The 24623-nt window shown below is 42.5% G+C and overlaps 1 protein-coding gene across 1 annotated transcript in view; it reads left to right on the forward strand.

Moving 5' to 3' along the window:
* The first annotated feature begins 103 nt into the window (after nucleotides 1–103).
* The window catches only part of PASK (PAS domain containing serine/threonine kinase), a 52829-nt gene continuing 28309 nt past the window's right edge, over nucleotides 104–24623 (forward strand). The window contains 16 exon segments of the mRNA XM_043492149.1: nucleotides 104–242; nucleotides 708–779; nucleotides 3508–3709; nucleotides 6092–6180; nucleotides 6182–6325; nucleotides 7930–8100; nucleotides 10729–10869; nucleotides 11445–11585; nucleotides 11923–12216; nucleotides 12728–12887; nucleotides 17722–17804; nucleotides 17806–17894; nucleotides 21448–21983; nucleotides 21986–22627; nucleotides 22630–22740; nucleotides 23572–23753. Of these exon segments, the coding sequence (XP_043348084.1) occupies nucleotides 3547–3709; nucleotides 6092–6180; nucleotides 6182–6325; nucleotides 7930–8100; nucleotides 10729–10869; nucleotides 11445–11585; nucleotides 11923–12216; nucleotides 12728–12887; nucleotides 17722–17804; nucleotides 17806–17894; nucleotides 21448–21983; nucleotides 21986–22627; nucleotides 22630–22740; nucleotides 23572–23753 (2946 nt within the window). The 5' untranslated portion in view covers nucleotides 104–242; nucleotides 708–779; nucleotides 3508–3546.

The following is a 24623-nucleotide window of genomic DNA, read 5'->3' on the forward strand; positions in this document are numbered from 1 at the left end:
TGGGTACCGCCTCGGCAGCCGATTGGCTCCTCTGGCTGTCAATCTGTTCCTTCCGTTTCCTACCATTTTGATTGGCCTCGGTGTGGACGATCCTTTTCCCGCCTTCCTTTCGCGCTAATGTGCGCCACCGGTTCCCAGTGCTCGGCGACTCGAGGTGGGGGCAGGGCAGGGGCGGGCCACGTTGGGTCCGAGGTAGTTATGGTCCCTGGGGGACATTGGAGAGCAGGATGGTCCCCATAGTGGTGGGTCTGGGACCTTGTAGGGAGGCGATTGGCCATGGGGGGCAGGGCTCCTCGGGGGGAAAAGGGTGGGTCGCCCGGTGCGGGCGAGCAGGGCGGGGAGTGAAAGATGTTTTCTGGGATGGGAGGTGTTGGGGGGGAGAGGGAAATATGTTCCCTTGGATTGGGAGCGTTGAGGGGGTCAGGACAGGGTCTCTGCTGGTTTGGCCTCAAGTTTCCTTGCTGTGGGTATTACAGGGGACAGGTTCCTGTGGCGCCTATTGTAGCCATGGTTTCTGAACGGGGGCGGAGTACGATTTGCCCCCGGGTATGGTTATGCTGCGAGCTGGCTCGAGTTCGCAGTGCTCGGGATAAGGGGGCGCTGTTTGTGCTCAGGTTGCAGCCCGAGCCCTGGTCCCCTCCCACCTCGCTTTTCCACGATACCTGTTCCTGACTCCATTGACAGTGTGTGTTCTTTTCTTTGTATAGACAAAACTCATGGCCCTGGAAAAGTGGTGAAAGGATGATTTGGGAGGTAATAAGAGAGCAGAAGCTGAGCAGGTGAGATGGGGAGTTTGTTTTGTTGTGTGTGTTAAGGCTTAGTTAACTTAAGCGACTAATATTTTGGATTTCAGAGCAGCAGCCGTGTTAGTCTGTATTTGCAAAAAAGAAAAGGAGTGCTTGTGGCACCTTAGAGACTAACAAATTTATTTGAGCATAAGCTTTCGTGAGCTACGGCTTACTTCATCGGATGCATTCCGATGAAGTGAGCCGTAGCTCACAAAAGCTTATGCTCAAGTAAATTTGTTAGTCTCTAAGGTGCCACAAGTACTCCTTTTCTTTAATATTTTGGAGAAAGGATGCTTTTTGTTACAGCTTCAGCACCCTAACTCCTTCAGTTAAGGTGTGAGAGCTAACAATTTATGTCTGAAACATCAAACCAGTCCTCTAGGGTGGGAAATTGTGTGTGTGTTGGGGCGGCGAGGGGTTAAGCAGAAAAAAATCCTTCCAGTCTTTGCTTCTTAATGATGTATAAAGAAACAAGGGCATTTGGAGGGCAACTATTAAAAAAAAAACGCATTAGCAAATAGATAATGCATAAGCAATATATTTTTAATAGGGCTGTTAAGCGATTAATAAAAAATAATAGAATACCATTTATTTAAATATTTTTGGATGTTTTCTATGTTTTCAAATAGATTGATTTCAATTCCAACCCAGAATACAAAGTGTACAGTGCTCACTTTATATTTTTTTATTACAAATATTTTCACAGTAAAAAATCAATAATCAAATAATAGTATTTTTCAGTTCACCTAGTACAAGTGCTGTAGTGCAATCTCTTTATCATGAAAGTTGAACGTACAAATATAGAATTATGTTAAAAAAAAAAAACTGCATTCAAAAGTAAAACAATGTAAAACTTTAGAGCCTACAAGTCCACTCAGTCCTACTTCAGCCAATGGCTCAGACAAACAAGTTTGGTTACAATTTGCAGGAGATAATGCTTCCTGCTTCTTGTTTACAGTGTCACCTGAAAGTGAGAACAGGTATTCACATGACACTGTTGTAGCCAACATCACATAATATTTACCTGCCAGATGCACTAAAGATTCATATGTCCCTTCATGCTTCAGCCACCATTCTAGAGGACATGTGTCCATGCTGATGATGGGTTTCGCTCGATCACGATCCAAAGCAGAGTGGACTGACATGTTCATTTTCATCATCCGAGTCAGATGCCACCAGTAGTTTGTTTTGTTTTGTTTTTGATGGTTCAGGTTCTGTAGTGTCCGCATCAGAATGTTGCTCTTTCAAGACTTCTGAAAGCATGCTCCACATCCTGTCCCAATCAGATTTTTGGAAGGAACTTCAGATTCTTAAATCTTGGATTGAGTGCTGTAGCTATTTTTAGAAATGTCACACTTCTTTGCGTTTTGTCAAATCTGCGTGAAAGTGTTCTTAAAATGAACAACATGTGGTGGGTCATCATCCGAGACTGCTATAACATGAAATATATGGCAGAATGCAGGTAAAACAGAGCAGGAGATGTACAGTTCTCCCCCAAGGAGTTCAGTCACAAATTTAATTAACACACTATTTTTTTAACAAGCATCATCAGCATGGAAGCATGTCCTCTGGAATGGTGGCCGACGCATAAAAAGGCATACAAATGTTTAGCATATCTGACACGTAAATACCTTGCAACACTGGCTACAAAGTGCCATGTGAAAGCCTATTCTCACTTTCAGGTGACATAAATAAGAAGCAGGCAGCTGTATTTCCTGTAAATGTAAACAAACTTGTTTGTCTTAGTGATTGGCTGAACAAGAAGTAGGACTGAATGGACTTGTAGGCTCTAAAATTTTACATTGTTTTGGTTTTGAGTGCAGTTATGTAAGAAAAAAATCTACTTTTGTAAGTTACACTTTCACGATAAAGAGATTGAACTACAGTACTTGTATGAGGTGAGTTGAAAAATACTATTTATTTTATCATTTTTACCGTGCAAATATTTGTAAACTTTGTATTCTGTTGTAATAGAAATCAATATATTTGAAAATGTAGAATAATATCCAAAAATATTTAATACATTTCCATTGGTATTGTTTAAGTGTGATTAATTGCAATCAATTTTTTTGAGTTAATCGCATGAGTTAAGTGCAACTAATCCACAACCCTAATTTTTAACTATATGTAACTACCCCATTTAATTCTCTTTTGCATATATACATATATATCTCTGTGTGTGTGTTAAGATCAAGCACACGAATTCTGTGGAGACATGTGTACCTCTTTTGTGTCTCCAGTTGTTAGTCCGATAGCTTCATCAACCTAACAGTGATGTGGCTGGATTGTACTCTCTATGGAAAGTTACAAAACCTCTAAGACTTGTCTGAAGCCCTAACACTTTTACTGTTTAAAGAAAGTGATATCAGTAGAGGAGAGACAGTTAATGTAGAGTGTAGCATTTAAATGATCTCTTCCGTTGTGAATTTGGAAACTACTAAACAGCTAGTTGTATATAATAAAGATTGCTGAGAAATGAATCTTTCAGGGAAAGGTGGGTCTCCTTAAGGAAGACTAATACTGGAACAACAGTAAAAGTATTGTGTGAGCAGCGGAGAGCCCCACCAAAGGCTCATCTCTCCATGGAAAATCTTGTCCTCATCTCACCCCGTCTTTATTTTTCATGGTGCAAACTGGGGAACATTGATGGCCGTCTGTATGCTGTGGAGTGTTCTCTCAATCATTGATCTCATTGGTCCCTTCTATATTTCCATTATAGATGGACTCCTAACTGTGGTGTTCCAGCCAGGGTCTGACTATGGCAACCAAGAATTGTGTCCCCTCTGAAGAGGGCACCTCTTTAGGATTACCCCTTCCAGGACTGAGTGACTCTGATGAGCTGAGCAAATCCTACCCTTGGACCAACAAGAGTAGAAAAAGCAGGCTTTCCAGACTCTGCTGGAGTAAAGCTGCTTTGTCTGGTGATTATCATGTAGCACTCTGAATTTGACGGTGTGAACTTATGAATCAAGATATCTGTTCTTTCCAATGTCTTAAGATGGGTTGGCCAACCTGTGGCTCTTCAGAAGTTAATATGCAGCTGCTTGTATAGGCACCGACTCTGGGGGTGGAGCTACAGGGACCAACTTTCCAATGTGCCGGAGAATGCTCACTGCTCAACCCCTGGCTCTGCCACAGGCCCGACTCCGCCCCTTCCCCTGAGCCTGCAGTGCCCTCGCTCTTCCCCCTCCTGGCCAGATCCTCCTGTATGCCATGAAACAGCTGACTGGAAGGTGTGGGGAAGGAGGGGGAGGTGATGATCGGTAGGGCTGCCGGTGGGTGCGAGGCGCTGGGAGTGGGGTGAAGGAGCTGATGGGGGGGGCGGGGGATGCTGACATATTACTGTGGCTCTTTGGCAATGTACATTGGTAAATTCTGGCTCCTTCTCAGGCTGGCCACCCATGCCTTAAGACTTTCTCCATAAATTAGAAATGACACAGTTAAAGAAGTAATTGCAAAAAAAAATAACGTGTTCAGGAAGTTGTACCAAAGGAGTGAAGAGGAGGTGATTGAATCTAGAACAGAGATAGGGATGGGGAATGAATTTGACTACTTCTGAACCCAGAGCATATCTATGGGTTGGATGAAGGTCTTACTACATGGTGACTATTACCAGCATAATGGTTTACCTACCCTTACGTTGCCTTGTTTTAGACCAGAGGTTCTCAAACTGTGGTCCGAGCTCCATTCAGGTGGTCTGCGGATAATTCCCTCTAAGGTGTGTGCCTGGGCGGCTGCACACGAGAGAATGGCCACCCATCTAATTAGTGGAGCTGTGCAGGCATGGCTCCACTAATTAGGTCCCTGGAGAAGATGCACATGTAAGGTGAGGAGGTGGCCTTGGGGGGAATAGTGGGTAGTTGAGAGGGGGCAGTGGGGTAAGAAGAGGGGGTAGGGGGAATTTGGGACATGCAGGGCTGCAGTGGCCAAGGAAAGAGGTGACTTTCCCCAGCTCCAGGACTGCGGCTGCTGGGGAGAGACCCCCCCCCACTCCTTCCCAGCCCCAGCTTGGGGGCTGCTGTGGTGGGGGAGAGAGAGAGAGAGACCCTCCTCCTTCCCAGCCCCAGCTGCCGGGGTGGGAGAGAGAGGGAGAGACCCCCGTCCTTCCCAGCCTAGCTCAGTTGCTGCCACGGCACGGGAGAACCCCCCTTCTTTCCAGCCCCAGTTTAGGGGCTGCCGCAACGGGGTGCGGAGAGGGCACATCCATCTCATTAGAAAGGTAATACTATTGATATTAAAATAAGTTGTGTACTTCTTATTTGTAGAACAAAATTTTTTTTTTTTTTTTTTGTGGTATATAACGCTTTTATCCAAAGCCCTTTACAGTAGTTATCTAACAATACAAAGAACATTTGGAAAGATCATAAAGTGGTCCACCGAGACCCTCAGCAATTTTCAAGTGGTTCATGGGGGGGGGGGAGTTTGAGAACCACTGTTTTAGACACCTTCCTCAGTACTGCCTACCCCTACTTGTTCTTTTGGGAGTGAAATGACTTTATAGGTGACACTATATTTCCTGAAGTACCTCTCTTTCGATGTAAGAAGAAAAGGAGTACTTGTGGCACCTTAGAGACTAACAAATTTACGGATGCATCCGATGAAGTGAGCTGTAGCTCACGAAAGCTTATGCTCTAATAAATTTGTTAGTCTCTAAGGTGCCACAAGTACTCCTTTTCTTTTTGCGAATACAGACTAACACGGCTGCTACTCTGAAATCTTTCGATGTAGGACTTCTGAGAATTTCAGCAGAGTCACTTGGCAAGATGTGCCCTACGGACTTTTGTTTGTTAGTCAAAAGTATAGGTGGGTGAACAGCGCTTCCTCACCAGTTCCAGTGCTGCTGTAGTTACAAGCAGGTAATTAACTAGTTTCTGACTAAACAAATATTTAATGGAACACTGTCTATGTAAAAATTATGAATAATATCTTAGATTATTAAAACGGATAGAATTTTTAAAATCATCATTTGGTCTTTTCTCAGGTTGGCCAAAAGAAAATAAGACTAGTGAAACAGTGCATAAGAACCAGTAACATCGCATTTTTCCAGCCTTTGAGTCATAAGTACTGGAATACTTAAATCTGATCAAAACAACTGTTCGTATTAACATTAAAAATATTGAAAACATTTGTATTTAATATAATGCTTTGAAAATCTTTCTTTAGTCTAAAAATTTAAAGTTTTTTTGTATGTAAACTACTTGATAGTTGGTGATCTTTCCCTGAAAATTGTCTCCCTGCTAAATGTTCTTTTATATCACACTTCTTTAACTACAGAGATGTTCATCTTTTTTTTTTTTTTTAAGAGGTTGAATGGACTTCTTATTGCTTATCTTCACTGGCTGCTCATAACATTTGTTCTGACAATCTTGGTAACCCTTGGGCTCATTTGGAACTTGGCCTCCTTATCCTGTTCAGTCGGTAGCACCTCTTGTTCCTTCTTGAATGTCATGAGTGTAGAGGAATCCCTCCAGTTGCTCCCAGCTGCTGTGCGCTACCCAAATAAAGCAGACTTCACTGTGGATGTCAGGACAACAGAGGTACAGGGAGTCCTTGACTTTACGACATTCACCTTACGACGAAAGGCACTTATGACGTTTCTGAATTGACACCCTGGTTTGACATACGACAGTTGATTTCTACGTTATGACACTCGGTCCCACAATGGAGTGGATTGCTGTTCCGAGTTACGAAGTTTTGACTTACGACACAATTGGTTCCTGAAAATTGCGTCTTAAGTCCAAGGACTGCCTGTACCAGCCTTTTACCATGGCTATAGCAGGACTACCCACTAAAAATGAGCTTTGTATAGTTGTTATAAAACACACAGCTTTATATAGATTCAGACTTGTGTAATTTTTACTGGTATATGTAATGGAACTCGTAGTCATTCACACATCTTAAAAATATGTGAGATTTATGTATCCCAAGTATAGTTTATAATTGGCAAAATGCACACAAGACAAAATCAGACAGACCACTGATCTATTGAGCCTTTTTCAAGCAGAGAAGGGGAAAATAAAACTTTAGGACAAAGGTTAATATAAATTATAAAATTGAAATATACTTGGAGTTCTCTGCACTTAAGCTTATGGCTAGTGTATCTAGATGTCCGAAAGTTTAGGCTTTCTTCATGCAGACATAGGTCCTACACTGAGTGTGTAAAATGCTCTTTCTGGTGCAAAATCGCTTTAAGAACTGTAGACATTGTGTGGTTAATGCACCTTTTGAAAGTCACTTTATTTAAAACAAAAAAGACTGGTCAGCTGGAACCAGCAGTTGCAGCTGCAGTAAGCTGGAAATTGAACTGAAGACTGAACTGTGGCTTGATGTAGCTGTAAAGAAGGACCCTTTCACAGTGCTAACTGGATTATTTTGCTGGAATCAATTTAAAGGAATTGTAGTTAAATTAAAAGCAAGGGTTGGCTAATTGGATTTTGGATACTAGTCTGCAGGTTGCTGATCAATTGTTTTTGCTGTTAGATATATCTAAAACTATAGTCCTATTTAGGATTTACTTGTAAATATAACATAATTTTATTCCACTAGATTGGCTTGTGAAAACAAGACTAACGGCTGGAGGGTGCTGAGTAGTATACAAGAAAGGGGAAAAGATAAAAGGAAAGCAGTGTCTCTGTTTCATTTACCAGATAAGTGACTATGGCTTTGTCTAAACTACATAAAAAGTTGGGCAGTGTAAACGGTCTTTGTCACCACTTTTGCCAACAAAATACTTTCACCCCCCTACAAGCAGGGTTCGCATTGTCAACGGGAGAGCGCTCCTGCTGACAATGAGCCGTTTACGCTGCCACTTGCTGCGGCAAAACTTTTGTCTTTTTTTGAGGGGGGGGAAAGAGGGTTTTTTTTTTTTTTTTTTTTTTAAACATCTCTGAATGACAAAATTTTGTCATTCAATTGGCAGTGTAGACAAAGCCCAAAGCAGCGGATTGTCATAAAATTGAAACAGACATAGGAATACGAATAAGTATGAAGTGAAATACGTAGCAGGTTTCAGAATAAAAGTAGGACCTATCATTTCCAGCTTCCATTGAGAGAAGATGTGATCTAATGAAATATTAGACCAGCCACCTAGTAGGAGAACTAGAAATAAAATTCTTACTACATTCTTTTTCCTCTCTTCTAGATTCTTGTTGCCAATGACACAGCCTGCAAGCTCCTTGGGTACAGTAGTCATGAGCTGATTGGCCAGAAGCTGTCCCAGTTGATATCGAAATCTACTCGGGGTGTAGTGGAGGCTCTAGGGGAGGAACATGTGGAAGCTGATGGATATGCAACTGTGGTTTCTGGTACAGTGGTGTGTGAGATGTTCAAGCAAATAATCCCTTACAGAAATACACTTGTGTGATTATTTCATCTTAACTCTTCTGTGTTGTGCAGTACATGTTCCTGGGTTAAAGGTAACCTTTTGTCACTGTTTGACAGTGGAGGCATTTCTTTTTTAAAAGAAGCTTATAAACATCTTTTGCCTTTTTAATTCTGGCTTATGCAGTCCATTTGGGAGGCACTCATAACAGTCATCCTTGTGTCAACTTGTATAGTCAGGATGACTTTTGCCCAAATGAATTCATAATGGACATTAGAGAAACAATGTTAATGGCTCAACTTGAGCAGTTTAATACTAATGCAAGATTCCCAAGGACTGTCTCAATATAATTAAAAAAAAAATTAAAACTCTTAAATTGCATTCCATGATTTATAATAGTTATCAAAGCTGTCAAATACGATGAAATATCTAAGGATATATATGGCAAAACACTTAACTGCAAATGAAAAAACAATTGATACCTTGCCTTCAAGGGAATATAAGCCATAAAGTATGTGGAACTGTCTGAGAGAAATGTCTCAAAAAAAGCCTTTTTTTGCTCCTATTGTCCAGTTATTGCGTGTGCAAATATTCTGGAGGGAAAATGAGCTCATAGCCTCTCAGCAGGTCTTCTGTTTTAAAAGAGATTTACAGCACCTCAGAACTACAACTTTCTCAGTCCTAAAACAAGTTTGGGGAGAAAAGTGAAGGTTTGGTTGGCTGAGGCCCCAGAATAAAAATTAGCATGTCTGACAGGTGTTCAGCTCAAAATTTGTGCTATTAAATGTATTTCAGAGACTTCTTATGGTGTAGTAAATGCATAAACCCTTTGTATCGCATCGCTAGTAAGGCCTGATATGAACAGGGAAGGGGAAAAAGTGAGTAAACCTCATGTGAAAGAATCCTCTTATTTGAGAGGAATCTATTCCAACAAGAAATAAAACTGACATTTTTGCAGTTGAAATTAATAAAGCTACCATTGAAGTTAAGTCTGCTGTTTTATTTCCACAGTGCTAACTCTTCTTGCAAGGATCCAGCGGCTGTTTTGGTTATTGTAATTTACTGAGATTCCCGTAAGGAATGCATCTTTGAATGTATGGTGTTAGAAGAATAACACATTTATTTGAGCATAAGCTTTCGTGAGCTATAGCTCACTTCATCGGATGCATTCAGTGGAAAACACTTTTTCACTTTTTTCATCGGATGCATTCGGTGGAAAAAGTGAAAAAGTGTTTTCCACTGAATGCATCCGATGAAGTGAGCTGTAGCTCACGAAAGCTTATACTCAAATAAATGTGTTAATCTCTAAGGTGCCACAAGTACTCCTTTTCTTTTTGCGAATACAGACTAACATGGCTGCTACTCTGAAACCTGGTATGGTGTTGGAGTATCTCTTTTTTAAAAGGCATACAAAAGTTGGGGAAACACCTTGATCACTTTTCTGAGGTTGAAGAGAATAACATAGTGTGTGTGTGATCAGTGAACTATTTGCAAACCTTCAGCCCTTTGTATTCTAACAAAGCAAAAGCACTTGATCTTATTGGGGACTCCATGTTGATTGTGCATGTCAGGTGTGAGGTTTAAAAACAAAGCTGTTATCCAAGCACAGAAGTTTTAATGTTACATGCTCTTTCAATGGCTGAGTAACTCAAACAACTTTATTTGTAACAGCATTTCAGCAAAGCCGCAATATTGGAGATACAAATGTATAAATATGCAGCTTGCATATTGATATATGCATTCATTGAATGCAGGGCTTTGGAGCAGAGCCTGGAGCTAGAGTGCTGAGCAGCTCCGAAGCAGTGGAGCTGCAGGTTTTTGCCTGGAGCTGGAGCGGAGCCAGAGCACAGCTCCAAAGCCCTGATTGAATGTGCTGAGGTCTCATTGTTTTTAGTGTCTGTGTGCATGCTTATGCACTGAAAGGGAAGATAGGAAATAGTTCAGGACATAAAGGCATTAGGTCAGATCTTTGGCTGCAGCCAAAGAGAACCAAGTGCAGCATAGGACCAGTGCGTACGAAGGAGTTGCTTTCGTCTCCTGTAATCCTTCGCTGGTCCAGGCGCCTGTTGTAACTTAGACCAGCCTCAAAGATGTTCTAAGTTATTCCAGTTGTCTGTGCCCCCAAGAAGGGTAGAGTAACATTGGCCAGAGAGTGCCTCATTGTGTGATGCCAACTGCTTCTGTTTTTAGTTTACACAAAAAGAGGAAGCTTCATTTTAACTGTTCCTTCATGTGTTAGTGCCTTATAAGTATAGTGGGATTGCCCCAAGATTGCCACTTCATCTCACTTGTAGTTCATCTCAGATATGTCAGCTCAGCTTTGCTTTGCAATCCTATAGTCCTGGCCAGAACTGTTTGTCATACCCCCTATAATACAAATGGAGGTTCCCATTTAATTGAATGTTTTGGAGAATGCAAGAGAAATTGGCACCATTAAGGAAGACTTTTTAACTTTGCCCTGTTAGAAAAATTAATAGAAAGATCCCTTATTTTGCATTTCTAACAGCAAGAGAGACGCATCTCAGATTGAAATCTTATTCAGCTCTCATTGCCCTGAAGCTGTGGGTAGGTAAAGAGACATATCAGTAGACTGTATTTAATGCTGATTTCTGTTAACAGGTGGATGTAATAGGACGTAACAATGAGAAGATCCCTGTCTCAGTCTGGATGAGGAGAATGAGAAGCAAGGACAACCGGTGCTGTGTGGTTGTGCTGGAACCAGTGGAAAGACTCTCTGCCTCTGTTTCCTTCAGAAGTGATGTGAGTGTTCTGTTCTATTAGTCACAAAATGTGAGAGCAATTTGACAAAAGTTTTTGTGCAAGTGAGGGGATCTTAAAGCTTTAACAGACAATTTAGTACTCATGAATATGAAAGATGTAGATAACACTGGCTGGAGCCAGGTGTAGTGTAGGCAGACTCTGCAAGTTTCTCCCACACAGCCGTGCCAGTTGATCTCAGTCTTGACTTGCACTTTCTAACATGATTAGCTCAGTGGTCTCTCAGTATAGATAGAATACTGCAGGTGAATTAACAGACATGGTTGTAAATCTTTGTGTACAAACGCTTTTTGTTGGGGGAAATACTCGGATACTGTTTTTCCACTTGCCTTACATGGATTTTAGCTACATGTGGTTTCCATGCATAAAAATAGTGTCAGAGTGGCACTGTATTATACTGCATCTGCTTACTGAATCAATGGTTGTTATTGGTATTGTCTCTCTTCATGGGCACTGCCAGCCATATTGTTTGATATTAGCATAAACTGCTCTTTAGGAATGGTGTGGCCTGTGGTTAAAACATTATAATTATGAGGGTCATGTGAACTCTTTTTAAGGGAGAGATTACATCGTGTGACCTTCTTTTTGCTCATCTCCATGGTTACACATCATTGGAAGAAGTAGTTGGTCACTACATAACAGACCTGATTCCTTCGGTGCAGATCCCTCCTCCTGGCAAGAAAATTCCCAAAAGTACTGTGTTGTCTATCAACTAAGCTGTTCCTTGCTTTTATCACTTGTGATATAAATATTGCACAGTCTTCATATTTCATATATGTTGGCTTTCTCTAGTTGGGTAACAAATAGAGCCTCTGGTGGCAGATTTAGACAGACAGATAATGGCTATGGAGTTGTTGGTTGCTGTTCAGATGTTTCCTAGCTAAGTGATGAGCTAGGGTTTTCACTGCAGGAGCTCTCCTAGTGAAATAACACATTTTCCCCTCCACCCCCCACCCCCCCCCCCCCCCCCCGGAAAGCTTTCCTGTGCATAACTTGATGTGCAAACTGTAATGTAAACAGTGTTTCTCTTTTTAGAATCTCAAGATCCAGAGATCTGTAGGTTGAGCCAGGGAGGGCACAACATTTCCTCTCAGTTTAAAGCTGAGGGCTAGTCTTCCTGATGAGGACCAAGTCTCGGTGGTTGAGGATGGACTCCTACAGGAGTTCAAGACAGGATCTTCCACAGACTATTCTTACTTTGCCACTGTCTGGGTTTTCACCGCCATCAGTGGGCTTATCACACTCCAACAAGATGGGAGCATCTATGGCATCAACAACAGTTTTGCTTTAATGCTGTTTGGCTATGAGAAAAAGGAGCTGCTGGGAAAGGTGAGGCCTGAATTTTCACCCCTCCTCCCCCCCAAAAATGATTGGTGTGTCTTAATGATCTCAAGTCTGCCAGCAAAAGAATCTATTCCACTTGATCAGTTAGAACTGCTGTATTCAACAAATAAGTGTGGGGTGGTCATTGGTGCATAAGTTAACTTCTGAACAAAGGATTGCCAAAGGATTAGAACAAATTTTAAGTATGCGGAAGCAGATTCTGTAATCTCTCTTCTTCCATCACTGTTGTGGATCACGTATCGGGGTAGCTTTGTTAGTCTGTTTCCACAAAAACAACAAGGAATCCAGTGGCACCTTAAAGACTAAGAAAATAAGGACCAAATAAATCTGTTAGTCTTTAAGGTGCCACTGGACTCGTCGTTGTGGGAAGTCAGACAGACATGAACCACAAGGATCAGATTGGATTGCTTTCTCCACCAGCACAGGTTTATTGGCATCTGTCACCAGCCAGTGAGGAGTTGGTCTGATTCATACTGTTGCATTCTGTATTTTAGAGCATCACCTTCCTGGTTTCTGTAACCACATGAATAGAACTGATGAATCCTCCTAGCCATTTCCCCCTCTTGATGACTGCATGAAGACAGAAAATGGACGAACCTCTGGAGATATTAAAAGAGCCCAGCAGGGAGACTGTTCTATAGCAGATAATAGAGAAGGTAAAATGACCTGAAAGGGGAGAAGCATGTCACTGAAAATGGTTGTGTGTGCTATGAAATCACTGGATTTCTGTAGAGTTGAAACCACATGTTTGAAATCAGTTACATTGCATTGATGGAAACTTTATTTTACTTCTACTTTCCTCTACATTTCTAATGGCAAGAAACCAAAGAACATGCCAGTTCAGTAATAATTATACCAAGAATAAATAATACTTTGCCTGTATAGCATCCTTTTTTTCTCAATGATCTCAAAGCACTTTAAAATGTCTGAAATGTAACTGGCTTGACAGAGGTGTCAGTCTGCAGAAGTCTACTGTATTAGCATTTTAAAGGAGAACCTTAATATCGGTTAGCCAATATTTGGAGCTTTGCTGGTTTGTTTCTGTTAACAGGAGAAGGTGATGATGAGTCAGGTATATTATTTGGTGCAATCCTGTCCATTTACAAAGAATGGACACACATTCCTGTTCCCTGAACACAGTAGGAACAAAGAGGAGACAGTGTCTTTTTTTTGCTCACAGTTTCCAAGTGTACCTTTCCAGCCAGGGCCCTGTCTACAAGAAGCTCTTTCTCTCTAGGCTTCCTTGCTATCACTGCTACTATGGCTTTCTCATGGCTTTTCTTGCTGCCACACACAGCTGCATTCCAAACAGTGCTCCAGTCCCTGCATTTGAAATCTGTTCCCAGGGATATTCTTCTTCTTCTCGCTGAGTTATTTCATGTTCAGGCCTTCCATGTGGCCTGTGCTTTGGATGGTGGTTTCTATTGTTTCAGCTATCTTACTCCATAAATGAGTTTAATTGCTTCGTCCATACAGTCAGAATAAAGGGCAGCTGGCATGCCCTTCAGCAGTCTGCGATTGTCTGTGTATCAAATACACCCTTGTTGTCAGCTAGCAACGTCCTCCAATGAAAGTCAACTACAAAAGAACAGTAAAAGTATTTTAAATATGACGGAAGAATTCTCAATCAAGTAGAGTTTCCATGTTGGAGAATGCATCTGTGAGCTGAATACCTGGGGTGGGGGAAGCAAGAAATTTATCAAGTTGCTGTAAGGTATGTTTAGTCCGTTTGTTTAAACTAGAATTTTAACTAGGACAACAAAAGAGCTCTTGTTGGTGTTTTGGTTAGTTAATTTTACTACTTAATGGAGCTGTTAAAATAATAGACCTGGTGTTAGTGTCTTGCTAAATTCCTTGCTTGTTCATGCATTGTACGTCAGTGGTCCCCAATCTTTCTGTGGGAATAGCATATTTCTATTCCCAGAAGACTGTGGCGGGCACCAGACACCCCGCCGCTGAAATGCCGCCAAGAAATGGCAATGCTTTTCAGCGGCATTTCAGCAGGCGGTTCTCCGGTGGCCACGCTCAGCAGCGGCATTTCAACAGTGCGGTGTCCTGCAGGCGCCCACAACTGCCCCGGCGGGTGCCATTGCATCTACATCGTCCAAAATGAGCTCCTTCTGAGAAATAGCTATGAAATTCAGCTACCACTGTGATCACTCTCAGCTGGAACCGTGGCGAGTATTTCTAAAAATTCTCCTGGAAATCACTTTTATCTAAACAAATGTGCAATTACTATATCTGAGGTATCTCTGCTAATCACACTTCTAGCCAAATTCTTAAGGTATGTAATTTATTTTGCACTGCTTCTTCTTTGAAGAAGAAAAGGAGAGAGGGGAATGATTTTGGTTACTGTGTTCAGCAACTTCTAGCTGTTACTGATACACACAACCATTCTATACGATTTTCCTTATACTTTAAAAGTATCTCAGGCTGCTTACTATGATCACATTTCAGCAGTATGTCTCCCACCCACTCTGTTTTTGTCTCTCTTCTTTTTCCTTTCATTCTCTCTCTTTTCCCTTTTCTCTGTAGCAGCTGTCTCTGGCACCAATATATGGTGTGGATGAGGATCAGTGGCTTTTGAAAAGTGCTATTGTCATCTGTTAATGAAATAACTTAGAGCTTTCCTTTTGAAAGCAAACCCATGACCTCCAGTGCATATAGCTTTTATTAGTGCAGTGGACTTGACTCATAAAACTGCTTCCAAATCCTGGTGGTTTGGCTGCTCTGGATAGCATTGGATTCTGGATAAGGTAATGTCAAAGTTTCCATTATAATCCCTGTCTTCAAAATCTCTGACTTTTAGAAGTATTCTCCCTCTGCATGGGTATTTTCCATGCTGGATCTTAATGCAAAGATAGATGAAGATATTTTAAGGAGCATAATACAACCTTTGTGGACAAACGTGACCTTGTGTGTGTATTGTACAGGTGAGAAGTAACTTTAGAATTTGAGTGAAACAAAGTCTTAAAATTTCAGAGTAGCAGCCGTGTTAGTCTGTATTCGCAAAAAGAAAAGGAGTACTTGTGGCACCTTAGAGACTAACAAATTTATTAGAGCATAACCTTTCGTGAGCTACAGCTCACTTCATTGGAAATGCATCCGATGAAGTGAGCTGTAGCTCACGAAAGCTTATGCTCTAATAAATTTGTTAGTCTCTAAGGTGCCACAAGTACTCCTTTTCTTTTTGCGAAAGTCTTAGTGTTTCAGAAGGTTGGCTTTTCTACAGTAAATCCCCAGATTGATTCCATGTTATAATCCAAGACAAAGAACTCTGATTTCTCCTTTTCTGCAAACTGTAGAGGTTCAAATTATAGTATGAGTCTGTATTCAAGTATTTTGGTCAGTAACTCCCCACTTAACGTCTTCTCACTTAACGTTGTTTTGATCTTGCATCCCTGCTCAATTACAGAACATGCTCTATTTAAAGTTCTGCAGTGCTTCGCTATAACATCATTTGGCTGCCTGCTTTGTCCACAGCTGGCAGCCCCCCATCAGCTCCCCTACACCCCCTCTCCACAGCTCCTCTTGCCTGCTGGCAGACCCTGCAGATCAGTGCCTTCCCCCTCCTCCTCCTGCCCGCAGCAATCAGCGGCATTCAGGAGGGAGCGAGGACTCAGTGTGCAGGCTCCCCTTCCCTCCCCTGCCTCCGGAATGCCACAAACCAGCTGATTGCCGTGGGCAGGATGCAGGGGAGGTAGGGGGAGGTTGCATGCTGAGTCCTTGCTCCCGCCCCCTGAATGTTGCAAGCCAGCTGATTGCCGTGGGGAGGGGGGAGGAGCAAGGACATGGCATGCCTCTCCCCTGCCTCCTGCCCACGGCAGTCAGTTGGCATCCAGGAGGCAGGGGAGGGAGTGGGAGCCTGCGTGCTGTGTCCTTGCTCCTCCCTCCTGAACGTCGCAAGCCAGCTGATTGCCGTGGGCAGGAACGAGGGGGGAGGTGCAAGGACAAGGTGTGCGAAGTAAAGGGGGGGGAAGAAGAGGTGGGTTAAGGGTGGGGGCTTGGGGAAATGCGTGGAGTGGGTGGGCTGAGGGCTGAGCCCCCCTACCCCTAGTGCTTGCAGAGTAGGGGAAGCTGCCGCTGCTGCTGCACAATGTGCTTCTCCTAGCCTAGAGCCCCTTCAGCCTCCTTACCTGCCTCATTGTCTCCAGTGCCAGTGGACTGTACCTGTGTGGGGTAAGGCGGGGACACCTCCCAAATATAATACTGTACTGTATGGCAAATTTTTTTTCCCTGGAACCTAAACCTCTCTTCCCCCCCCCCCCCCCATTTACATTTATTCTTATGAGGAAATTGGATTAGTTTAACATTGTTTCACATAAAGTCGCATTTTTCAGGAACATAACTACAACATTATGTGAGGAATTACTGTTCTACGCCCTTTGGTAAGCCATTAAGGGCTAAATTAGCCACAGGAGTAACTCCAATGGAGTTATGCCAGCAGAGAATTTTGGTCCTAAATAATAAAATTAGAGATCTGAGATGCATGAACTATTATATGTTGGTCATTTGCACAAGGCAAATGGCAGCTGTTTGAGGACTTGTGGTTATTGGCTTCACATTTCCCTCTAGGTCTCAGCTTTGTCCTCTGGTTCCTTTTTGGATGTGGTGACTGGAACAAAAGAATTGGTGGAAAGTGTTTTCAGTCTCTACCAAATAGATTCTGGGGGGAGCTTTTCTTGTTTTTAGTCTAGATTTAGTCACTTTGTCTTCATTTTGTAGCTGTATACAGCCTAGTTTAGCTGTATGTAGTTTTGGCAATGTCTGTTTACTTTACCTCGCATCCTCACTTGCATTCTGATTCCATGAGCTGTAGCTCACGAAAGCTTATGCTCAAATAAATTTTAGTCTCTCAGGTGCCACAAGTACTCCTTCTTCTTTTTTTGATTCCCTTTGGATATTTTTTCACTGTAACAGACCACTGTTTCTGTTCTTTGAGCCTTTCCTTAAACCTTTGAGCTTTGTTCTTCTCTCTATCCTAGATTTGTAATTTGGATGAATTAAGGTTACCATAGCAAACTGAACTTTTGTTGTTGTTGTTGTTGTTTTTCTTGATTTTTGGAGTGGTTTGAAATAACTTTAATGTTTAAATGTAAATTTTCTTGTTTTGCATTTGTCATAGGCTTTTCCTGGGGATCCGAGCATGGGCTCAGATTCGCTGTCCCAGGTTTGAACAGAACGGAAAATCTAAAAGTAGTGCTCAGGTTCTTCACCTACCCAGTGGTTTCAGGGCTGCCGCTGTCTTCTGTTTTTCTCCACCTATGTGTTTGATGCTTCAGCACTCTACCATGCTTCTCTGGGAAGTTAAGTTGTGACGACCCTCTCTTTTTTCCCCCCCCATCTTTGTCACCTGGGTCAGTTCTACCCTTTAAACTATTAGGTACTAGATACAGAGCAGGGCCATTCCCAGGCTTCTTGAGCTATGAAAGCTGACATATCTGCAATCAAGAGTAAATCTGAAGAATTGTCTCATCTTGTTTGGTACAGGTGCCAGCCTCTTGCTTCCTGGAGATGCAATTCTCCTGCTACACGAGAAGCAGAAACTATCAAGGAGCCAGGCAGAAGAGATTTTTCACTAGTGCAGAGACCTGGCTGGACAGTAGGAGAAGTTTGCCATCTACTTTCTCATCACCTGCAGTGACATCCACACATTTCAGTGGGTAGGTTTTATATGTGCACTGTCAAAGCTTCTATAAATTAAGCCAGTTAGCAACAATGGCAAGAAATAGTGTTTCTTTATCTGTAAAATTGAACTGGGAGGGGTCAGGAGAGTGTTAGCCTCCTGTACTTGTTTTTTTGCAGCTGAGTGTCTATCTGAAAGGCAGGTGAAGCATCTTGTCCATGTCTGCTGCTTCTTTAGTCCTACGCATACTCAGCCAGTTAGATTATTCACTACCACCACTCTGACCTGTGAGGGTCACTTTCTCCCTAGCCAGAAGTGATACCTAGCTTCTGTCTGCACTAGGTCAGAAACAGATTTACAGAAGTGTTTTAAATACAATTCCAGCTAAACCAATTTCTAACATTGCTTGGCCCCATTCTTGCTATCCAGCAAAAGTGTTCTGGGAACTAGTCTAGCTGGAACTATGTTTTAAACAGTGTTTCCTCCTTCTGAGAGTCACCTATATGCTATGTAAAAGTCTTGGTTCATTTAGTACTTCATCTTCCCACAGAACTTTGCACTCTTATTAGCAGGGAAGCCCAACTGTCTCCGCTGGATCTCTTTAGGTCATAGAATCCTAGAATATCAGGGTTCGAAGGGACCTCAGGAGGTCATCTAGTCCAACCCCCTGCTCAAAGCAGGATAAATCCCAAACTAAATCATCCCAGCCAGGGCTTTGTCACACCTGACCTTAAAAATATCAAAGGAAGGAGATTCCACCACCTCCCTAGATAACCCATTCCAGTGCTTCACCACCCTCCTAGTGAAATAGCTTTTCCTAATATCCAACCTAAACCTCCCACACTGCAACTTGAGACCATTCTTGTTCTGTCATCTTCCTCCACTGAGAACAGCCAAGCTCCATCCTCTTTGGAACCCCCTTTCACGTAGTTGAAGGCAACTATCAAATCTCCCCTCGTTCTTCTCTTCCACAGATTAAATCCAGTTCCCTCAACCTCTCCTCATAAGTCACGTGCTGCAGCCCCCTAATCATTTTTGTTGCCCTTCGCTGGACTCTTTCTGATTTTTCCACATCCTTCTTGTAGTGTGGGACCCAAAACTGGACACATTACTCCAGATGAGGCCTCACGAATGCCGAATAGAGGGGAAACTATCATGTCCTCGATCTGCTGGCAGTGCTCCTACTTATACAGCCCAAAATGTCGTTAACCTTCTTGGCAACAAGGGCACACTGTTAACTCATATCGAGCTTCTTGTCTACCGTAACCCCTAGGTCCTTTTTCTACAGAACTGCTGCCTAGCCACTCGGTCCCTAGTCTGTAGCAGTGCATGGGATTCTTCCGTCCTACGTGCAGGACTCTGCACTTGTCCTTGTTGAACCTCATCAGATTTCTGTTGGCCCAATCCTCTAATTTGTCTAGATCCCTCTGTATTCATGGTTTCTGTAAAGGGAAATCATGTCTTATTAATCTATTAATTCTTTGAAGGGGTCAACAAATGTGGACAAGGGGGATCCAGTGGAAGTAGTGTACTTAGATTTCCAGAAAGCCTTTGACAATGGTCCCTCACCATTAAGTTGTCATGGGATAAGAGGGAAGATCCTTTCATGGGCTGAGAACTGCTTAAAAGTCGGGGAACAAAGGGTAGGAATAAATGGTAAATTTTCTGAATGGAGAGGGGTAACTAGGGGTCAGTCCTAGGACCAATCCTATTCAATTTATTCATAAATGATCAGGAGAAAGGGGTAAACAATGAGGTGGTAAAGTTTACAGATGATACTAAACTGCACAAGATAGTGAAGACCAAAGCAGACTGTGAAGAACTTCAAAAAGATCTTGCAAAACTAAGTGATTGGGCAACAAAATGGCAAATGAAATTTAATGTGGATAAATGTAAGTAATGCACATTGGGAAAAAATAACCCCAGCTATACATACAATATGATGGGGGCTAATTTAGTTACAGCTAATCAGGAGAGAGATCTTGGAGTCATCGTGGATAGTTCTCTGAAGACATCCACGCAGTGTGCAGTGGCAGTCAAAAAAGCAAACGGGATGTTAGAAGTCATTTAAAAAGGGATAGAGAATAAGATGAAGAATATCTTATTGCCCTTATAAATCCATGGTACGCCCACATCTTGAATACTGCGTACAGATGTGGTCCCCTCATCTCAAAAAAGATATACTGGTATTAGAAAAAGTTCCGAAAAGGGCAACTAAAATGATTAGGGGTTTGGAACAGGTCCCGTATGAGGAGAGATTAAAGAGGCTAGGACTTTTCAGCTTGGAAAAGAGGAGACTAAGGGGGGATATGATAGAGGTATATAAAATCATGAGGTGGCATGGAGAAGGTGAACAAGGAAAAGTTATTGTTCCCATAATATAAGAACTAGGGGCCACCAAATGAAATTAATGGGCAGCAGGTTTAAAACAAATAAAAGGAAGTTCTTCACTCAGCGCACAGTCAACCTGTGGAACTCCTTGCCTGGGGAGGTTGTGAAGGCTAGGACTATACCAGGGTTTAAAAGATAACCTCCATGAATTTATCCAATTAAGTCCATTAATGGCTATTAGCCAGGATGGGTAAGGAAAGGTGTCCCTAGCCTCTGTTTGTCAGAGGGTGGAGATGGATGGCAGGAGAGAGATCACTTGATCATTACCTGTTAGGTTCACTCCCCCCTGGGCACCTGGCATTGGCCACTGTTGGTAGATAGGATACTGGGCTGGATAGACCTTTTGGTCTGACCCGGTATGGCCATTCTTATGTTCTGTCCCTACCCTCCAGCATATCTACCACTCCTCCCGGTTTAGTGTCGTCTGCAAACTTGCTGAGGGTGCAATCCACGCCATCTTCCAGTTCATTAATGAAGATATTGAACAAAACCTGCCCCAGGACTGACCCTTGAGGCACTCCACTTGTTATCGGCTGCCAACTAGACATGGAGCCATTGATCACTACCCGTTGAGCCCAATGATCTAGCCAGCTTTCTATCCACCTTATAGTCCATTCATCCAGCCCATACTTCTTTAACTTGCTGGCAAGAATACTGTGGGTCAGTCTTCTCTCTCTTCTTTTCACTACAAGAATGATAATTCTACATAAACAGAACTGTATTTGTCATCCACTGTTTAAGTACAGACTCTAAAACCTTTTATATCTGCATTCTCCTTCATTTAATGTTTAATTTGAGTTAGAACCATTACTGCCTTTGTAAATTTACAGTAATCTAAAGATCATTTGTATTATCATAGATAAAACTGTATATAAAAATATCTGGGAACCCAATACAGATCTTTCATTAACTTTATATCCTGCCATGTGCTGTAGCTTGTTTCCATTTAATTGTGGCAAATTCACTCCTGTTGTCTACGAAATAGGGTCTACAATCTATTGGTACAATGTTTAGCAGCCTGTGCCATATGCTAACTTTAGCCATTCCTTTGCATTAAGACTTTGGATTTGCCATGAACTGGGAAGTCTGCACCAAGAGTTTCATACTGAATCTTGTAAAAAAGTGCAAGTTGTGTATCAATGAATTCATTCTCATTCTTTTCTGGCTCTGACATGAATGAAACATTTGAATCCCTATAGTGTGGACTGCATTGCTACTGGTGGCCTGCCAGCCACAGATGAACAGCCATTGCCTCAGAGTCAGCATGATGGAGTCTTCCCTGTGATGGAAACTGCAGAATCTAATAACTCACCCCAGAGTCTCTCTGCAGCAGACTCTCCCAAACCATCTGATTCAAAACAATCAGTTTTCTGTCAGGATACAGAAGACCCAGTGAGAGACGGTGATGGTCCAGTACCATCTGAGACTCAGCAGGTGAACGTTGATGTGACCGGTTGCTTATCTGACCTGCAGGAAGAACATCAAGTCCTTGTGAATTTAGATAGGCAGCTGAGCTCTAGGTTATCATTTGAAACCATGAAGTGTCAATCTTCCATTGAACCTCAAGGAAAGGCTACTTCACTACTGGACCCTCAGTTGCCTGTTCCCTGCAGATTAGAAGAAACTGAGACCAGTGATTTGAATAGATTTGTGTGTGACGCTACTTGTCTCTCATTTGGGACACCAACACTAGATGAACCGTGGCTTGGGGCAACATCTTACTGCAGACAAGATATGCTGTGATTACAGAGCAGTTCGCAAATACAAAGTTGATGAGTGGGACAAGAAACTCCAGCTTTGAGCAGATGACAATAGAAAACTCCAAAGTGACTGATGGTTCATCCTTCCTTCCTGGTGGAAGGAGTAATATTCAAGATGTTTGTTTAGGAAGTTTACTAGCTTGTGATGCCTGTGCTTTGGGGGCTGCCATTAATTTCAAAGCAATCCAAGTACCGGGCACTAAGGTAAATGGCATTTGCAAAGGCCTTGAGGAACTGGACCTGAACATTGGCGCAGAGCTGACTTCAGCCAGTTGTTCAGATGCTACTTCAGATCTTCTAAGGACACACTTGTCTGACGTGATGGATTGTGACTTAGATATGGGCAGCCTCCTGGCCCAGAAGACTAACTCCTCTACAGCTGAACAGGAAGAGTTCCTGTTGAATATCACTTCCCCAAAGAGTGTCCAGGGGTGGTTGAATTTCAGCAGACATTTGGAAAATGTTCAAGAAGATTCCTCCAGAACATCTCCTTCAGTGCCTAAAAGTGCTGCAGAGAACAAGGGGGATCATCTGAACGGAAGCCCTGTGAACATTGATGTGAATCCCCAAGAAGACTTTCTGCTGTTCAAGCATCAGAACTTGAAAATGCAAGTAACATCCACCCTCTAAAACCAGAAGCTACATTATCTCCATCAGTTCCTTTGCTTATCTCCAAGATCCTGGAAGGCAGCTACACTGGGAACTGCCATCACAGAGATGGTTCACGACTAAGTAAGTTTAAACCAATGACCATTTTTGACCCTCTGAAGCTCTTGATTAGACACACTTTCTTTCCTTTCTGAAAGGATGCAAATGATTCTGGGATAGAGGAGGGAGGAGGCTTTGGAATTGCAGGAGGAAAAAGGTTAATCTGTGGGCCAGTCTGTTTCCATTGTCCAAATAGAGTGAAATGCAAAGTAAGTAGCATAAATGATGAAGAGTGAATTTCTCTAAAATTAATTGATTTAGTAATCTCAGGTGGTGGTCAAAACACAATTAAGGAATCTTGGGGTGTGTTTTTCTTTTTCCAGATATTTTTTGTGACCCCATGCCCTTTAATCGGAAAGCTGCTAGCATTTAATATAGTACCTGAGTTGAGCTGTGTGTTCAAAGACCTTTCATCCACTCCTACAGTTTGATCCAACAGCTTCTGATGTACAGCTCCTATTTATGTGTCACCTAAAGGCTGCATCCATAGCTTCGCCCTTTGACAGGCATTTTCTTTAACTTTCCACTTCTAAAGGTGCAGTCACTGCTCTTCTGTGGGTGGTTATTTGAAGAGTCTCTAGAACACCTTCTAATGGTCAAACCCTTAGTTAGGCTTCACTTAATTCTTACTTGGACTCCCACTGGAGTCAATGGGAGTTCTCTGAGTAGGGGCCTCAGGATTTGGCCCTAAAATAGAGCATATCAAGCCATCATTTCAAATCTTCTAAATTTAGGAGTGCCAGGTATAAAACTGGCCTCAATGCTTTCTCTGCATTGGTAACTTTTTTTTCTTTATCTATGTTCACTGTTTAAATGGGTCTGAATATCTTTCTGCTGGGATTTGTGTTTCTGAAGGTATACTTTTTGAAGTGAAGAGTGTAGAATTGCAAGACCCTGCAGTTCTCTTCTGTGCCTGGGTGGTGAGAGACCTCCTTCGGAGCCAGAAAGAAGCAGCAGCAAGGACTCAGCTTCTGCTCTCCAGTCTAGCCAGTTCTTCCCATTCTATAGCGGATCTCTCCACACTCAGCCTGGGAGAAGTGAGTATCTCTGCCATAATGCGGGGATTGCCAAACTCTTTTACAGTTAAAGTGTGGCCTGCAGAGCTCCCCTTCCTGCTTCCCCCTCATTCTCCACCTACCGGACTGGGAGGAGAGTTCAAGGCTTCTGCCCTCCAGTGGGATGGTGGGGATAGGGGCTTCTGCCAGACATGACTGGTGCCTGCTGAGAGTGAGGGGAGGCACAATTTAGAGGTTCAGCTCCCCCAACATCTTGAGTCACAACCCCAAGGCACATCTACCCTTGCCCTCAGTGGCCCCTCCTTGCTCTCCCAGGTATTTTGCTCCTTGTGGAGTGACAAAGCAGGTACCTCCCACAGGGCTGAAGCTCCAAGCCCTGGTAGACGCGCCCCAGCTCTCAAACTTCTGAAGTTTGTTATATGTGGCTCAGAGGGCTAGTAAGTTTGGCCACCCTGACTTAGTGTTTGAAAATGCTTCTCAGTTCTTGTTGCACCCTTCTCTGGGTGAAGCTGAAATGAGAATTTTTTTGATGTAATGTGTATCACAGGAAGTATTTAACTCATGAGAGGAACAAGACAAAGTAGTTTTAACTACTCGTTCATATTTTGGATTTTTTGTTGGTGCACCTTAATGCTTTAAAGGGTCTCTCTTGTTGAGATTTGGTAACTTAATGCAGTAAGCTAAATTAATATAAGGATAACATAAAATTGTCTAAGTGCATCTAATATAAATTCCCTAAAACCATTTTAAGTGTAACTAGACCAATTTTTAAAACAATTTAATCTCACTGGCTTCTATTTCCTAATATACACAAGGCCAAGAACAGTGCTACCCCAAAAGCTAGGATTTGCATGATACACAGAACCTCTGTCATCTCATCTAGTTGTGGCT

This window comes from Dermochelys coriacea, chromosome 9, assembly GCF_009764565.3.
Source record: "Dermochelys coriacea isolate rDerCor1 chromosome 9, rDerCor1.pri.v4, whole genome shotgun sequence".
NCBI lineage: Eukaryota > Metazoa > Chordata > Testudines > Dermochelyidae > Dermochelys > Dermochelys coriacea.